Below are 5,000 nucleotides of genomic sequence, written 5' to 3'. Positions count from 1 at the left end.
GTTTTGTATCAGTGCCAGTCCACAAGTCTGTCCAGGATGTCATTTTTCGCATGCTGTGTGACATGCAACACTAAGTCGTATTCTTCCTTCACAGACTCCGAGTACGAGAGTGCAGAGGAACTTGACTCTCCTGCAGGTGCATCAGCTGTTGTGGAAGAACCTCCATCTACAAGTGCCAACGTTGTTACAAATCAAACCCAGAGCTCGGAACAGGAGCTTGGATTACCAGTGCCACTAGAAGGTATTAAAGAGAATAAAGAAGAAACCAGTAATACTGAGGTAATTCAGAATTCTGTGGCCAAGGAAACAGAATCTCAAGTAATTCAGGAAACAGTAACTGGTCTCCCAGAATCTGATTCAAAAGACTTAGCAGACACTATCAGTGACTCTTTGGTAACTGTAACTAAGAGTGAAATTATTGAAGAATCTATTCAAGTTCTATCAGATGCTGCTAGTAAGACAGATGTCACTGAACCTGTAAAAGGTGAAACACGTATAATCACTACTCAGACAGTTGAAACAAATGGCAATTTAAGTGAAGTACATGCTAAACTCTCTACTACAACTGAAAACTCTCAACACAGAATTACAGAAAAGGAAAATATTTGTAATGGTGATGATAACTGCAATAAGGAAATTACTGATAATCTTCATGTCAGTTGTCCAGTAACTGACAACCAAAATAATTCAAACCTTATTAGTGAGCCAGTGAATGAAAAGGGTGTGAAGGTCGAGACTAACTCAGAAAACACAGAGAAAGCAGAAAGAAATTCAAGCCCTTTTCCACTGCCAGAAAGAGCTGAAAATACAGAGGATATTCCAATTCCTCCAAAGAAATCATACAACCTTGATTTTCTTGATAATTTAGAAGATCCAAATTTCAACCCTTTTGCTACAAAGACTGTTGTCAGAAACACTCCACCACCAAGCCCAGAACCTAATCGCAAGCCATTGAAACCAGCAGTAACAAAGAAAAAACAAGTGCCAGGAAATGACAAAGCAGAGATAGCAAAGAAGGAAACCAAGGCAGAAGAGTTAGAGAAATCAGAGAAGGAACACACAGCAACAGAAAACAAGAAAGATATAAAAGAAGTCACCTCTAGTGAAGAGCCAGCAATAGTTGCACCATCAGAGGAGAAGGAGGAGGAAAAAGCTGATAAACAGGGGCAGCTTCTAGAAATATCCATTGACGACGCGCCTAAAACTATACGTAAACCCCCTAAGAATCTTGGCAAGAGACCACCGCCAAAGCCTAGGGTAAAGAAGTCAGTTGAAAAGAACAACAATACTGTTATCAATAATAATATCACTGAGACAGAAGTAAAATCAGAACCAGAAGAAGATTTGCCAATACCACCTTCAAAAGGCTACAACTTAGACTTTTTAGATAATTTAGAAGACCCAAATTTCAATCCTTTTACAACAAAAACTTCAGTATCAAACTCTCCTCCAAAGGAAGGATTTGTAGTACCAGCTGATAAAGAAGAGGACATCAAGCCAAAAGCAAAAGTTGTCACTCCTAAGAAGTCTCCTGCCAAGAAAGGATTCTCAGTGATAAAGAAAGGATCCAAGAAACCAGCAGATGAGGTAGACTCCTCGAAAAAGGAAACAAGTCAAGCCACTCCGACTCCAACTGTAGAGGCTGAAAACCAGGAGGAACTCCCTGCAGTACCAAGTAAGGGGTATAACCTTGATTTTCTTGATGATCCTAACTTTGACCCCTTCAAGACAAGATCAGGTTTTGAAAGCAAATCGTTACCAGCTGCTCAGAATCTTGACGCACCTAGCAACAAGCCTGAAGACGCTAAAACTCCTGTGCCATTGTTAGAAAAAGAAGCAGTTAAAGCTACTGAGGTAAAAGAAAAAAGTCCAGACCAACAACCTAAAAGATTAGATGCAGATGGTAGTGATAGCAACTCAATAAATGCATCAAGTGAGAAGCAGAATAAGGAAGTATTAGCTGAAAAGGCAGAGTCAAAAAGTGAAATTGATGTTGAAGATCAGCCAGCAGAAGAAGAGCCCAAATTATCAGAAGTCAGTTCTCTCTCTGTAAAGGAAAATACTTCAGTTCCTGTCACTGAAGAAAAGCCCCAGAGTTTAGAAAAAGTTAAACCTCAAACTTCGGAAGAAAAGACTTTGGATGTAAAATCTCAAGTTTTGGAAGAAAAGACCCAGGTTGCAAAGGAAAAGGAGAACCTCCAGGTTGCAACAGAAGAAGTCCAGGTTGAAAACAAAGCCAAAATTGCAGAAGTTAAGCCTCAGGTTGCAGTTGTAAAGCCCCAGGTTGTTGAGGTTAAACCTCTTGTTGTGGAAGCAGATCCACCTGTGGATAAAGGAACTCTGCCCCCAAAAGAAGAACATTTGCCATCTGCAGATACTACTTGTGATAGATTAGATTCAGCCAGTAAAACAGAAGAAACTACAGTAGTTGGAGTGTCTGAAGAAGTTGAAGAGGAAGTAGGAAAGACATCAGTAAAACAAGAAACAAAAACAGAAAGTGAATTTGTAGTTTTTGAAGAAGCAAATCTTCCAAAAGTTCCTTCCATTGGAAGAATAGGCCAGCTTGACAGTTTAGAGTTTGCACAGTTACTTGGCAATGAAGCAAGCCGTCTTGCTGAGGAGTTTATGAACTGCTCTTGTGACTCTGGATTGCCAGATTCGGATGACAGTAATTCTGTAAAGTGTACAAGTTCTGCTTCCGACATGGATCCTAGCAAGGCAGCACACTACAGTGGAGCACACCTTGATGACAGTGTTAATCCATTCATGAAGAGTTCAAGGTTACCAAGATCTCCTCCCTTAGGGAAGAGAGGTGCTGTGTGTGGTGCAGAGAGTGCAGATTCTTCAGAGATGATGGATCCTTTCAAGCCCAGAAGAGCATTAAGAAGAGAGGAGGTGTTGGGAGAAGATCGACAGGTATGTTAAAAGATGAACTGAATTGATGGTACCCCTACTACTGTTTCGAGTGTTATTTGTGTGACTGGTTGAATAACTAGGAGTGACTACATTACTTTTATGACTATATAGGAAGCTTTTTAGCCTCCATCTGTATCTATATTTTAATCCTTTTTATAAAAATGAGGTTCATGCATTTACATCTACTCTAACAAAGCATTTAAAAATGTTGAATTAAAGAAGTTGGAGGAGAACGCTAAAGAAAATCTTTTCTCTTTTGTTGATTTAGGATACTTTAAGTGTTGATGAAGATTCTGGGATTGTAATGCCAACGCGCTCTGATTTGGAGGTAGAGGTGAACCATAGCGAAGCAGGACCTGAGATTGCTACAGGATTAACCTCCAGTGACCTCAGATGTGCATCGCAATGTAAGTACCGTTTGTCTACTGATATTTTGTGTTGCTTAAGGTATGCGTTTTGCAGAAGTCTGTCGTAAAGGTCTTTCCCTGAGTGAAGCTATGATGCCTGCCAAGTTTCATTTTTACATTTGTATTTTTTCAGCATGGAGATGAAATAGAATATTGGCAATCAATAATGTCTTATTTGTCAAGGCTTTTACAGAGTAGTTATCGGCAATCAGAGCCTATTTTGCCTCTCCCTTGTCTACCTCCAGATTAGTTTTGCCACAGACACATGCAGTTAGCAATTACTCTTATGTGTAGTAGAGCCTCATTGTTATATACAGACCATAACAACATACTGCAACCCTGCACACCCAGTTGATAACAGAAGTGTCTGGCATTAATGAAGTGATAGGTAAATTGGATAGATTTTAAAAAGGATAGAACTTATTACCTCTTGTGTTAACAGGTGTTAGTTGTAACTGAGGTTATAGATAGGCAATAGAATTATTTACTAGATCATTTCGACAGTGTGAAGTAATCTATACTAGGTTTATTCAGCTGAAATCCAGACGGAATTTCAAATGTTATTTCAGTTTCATTTGAAATTAATATGATTTATTCCTGTTGTTCATCTCAAGCTCTTGATGATAACAATGAGGTTTTACTGGGTGTGATAATGTGTATGTTGGTGTGTGCAAACAGTTACATAGTATATACACACACTAGCTTAAGATTTTTGCTTTACAGAAAACATTTACAAATTGCCTGTGTAAAGATTACTGTATGGGTTGTACACACATACATGTGCTACACTGTCATTAGATATGATTTTGAATCATATGATATGAAGACATTATCTGATAATGTTACTTGCATATTGTATGTTTCATCATAATAAATTTTTCACACACACACACACACACATATTTACATTTACATTTACATTTACATTACGTCCATTAACATTTACAAATAAGTATTCAAATACATACACATGCCCATGTGCATAGATACTAAATACAAGCAACATGTGCACTTATGCTGAATGTTTCAAAATTTTATCTAATGGCAATGAATAGATAGATTTAAGAAAAATATAGATGTAACAATTTAACCACAATGAAAAAAAGATGGTAAAGACTTCACATATTTCTTTTTTTCTTGTCCACACTTGTGGTATAGAAAAACTGATGACCTTGTCTGTCACTACTCATTAGGTTAGAGTTTTTGATAAAAAGAAGTTCCTCAACATCTATTCCTTTTTCCCACTAATCCAAAATTCATCAGGAGACATCAAAAACTAAATTCAATTTGGCATTTTAGGTTTGAGCAGTTCAGCGAGCTCGTCATCACGTAAGAGAGCATCATGTTATGTTACACTGTTAACACTTAAGGCAGGGTTGTGATTTTGGACTCTTTGTCATGTTATGTTACACTGTGAACATCATATCCAGGGTTGAATTTTTACACATTTTGTGAAGGAGGAACGCATATACCACAGAGTTTGCATGTTAAGGTTTGAAGTAATGTGGCAGTCTGATTACCGTGTTCTTTAGCCCTGATGATTGCGTATTTTTTGTTTTACATTCCATTGGTAATGAGAATAATGAGACATCTCAGCCAGTGTGTTTGAGCCTTGCTTTTCAGCAGAAGTGTGTTATGTGAAGTGCATGACAGAAATGAAATGCAAGTTTTTACTTT

General features: G+C 38.0%; 1 protein-coding gene across 40 annotated transcripts in view; it reads left to right on the top strand.

Moving 5' to 3' along the window:
- The window catches only part of LOC113802704 (transforming acidic coiled-coil-containing protein 1), a 136,932-nt gene that overhangs the window by 83,301 nt on the left and 48,631 nt on the right, over positions 1–5,000 (top strand). For 32 of the 40 annotated variants that reach the window (XM_070113663.1, XM_070145451.1, XM_070113539.1 and 29 more), the window contains 3 exons: positions 95–2,916; positions 3,185–3,323; positions 4,623–4,652. In XM_070113663.1, the coding sequence (XP_069969764.1) occupies positions 95–2,916; positions 3,185–3,323; positions 4,623–4,652 (2,991 nt within the window). The remainder of the gene's footprint in view (positions 1–94; positions 2,917–3,184; positions 3,324–4,622; positions 4,653–5,000) is intronic. The other 8 variants (XM_070113482.1, XM_070145491.1, XM_070114675.1 and 5 more) reach the window with 1 other exon arrangement.

Source organism: Penaeus vannamei, chromosome 1, assembly GCF_042767895.1.
Source record: "Penaeus vannamei isolate JL-2024 chromosome 1, ASM4276789v1, whole genome shotgun sequence".
NCBI classification, from domain to species: Eukaryota; Metazoa; Arthropoda; class Malacostraca; order Decapoda; family Penaeidae; genus Penaeus; species Penaeus vannamei.
Note: the sequence above shows the minus strand (reverse complement) of the source record. Positions and strands in the feature narration are given on the sequence as shown.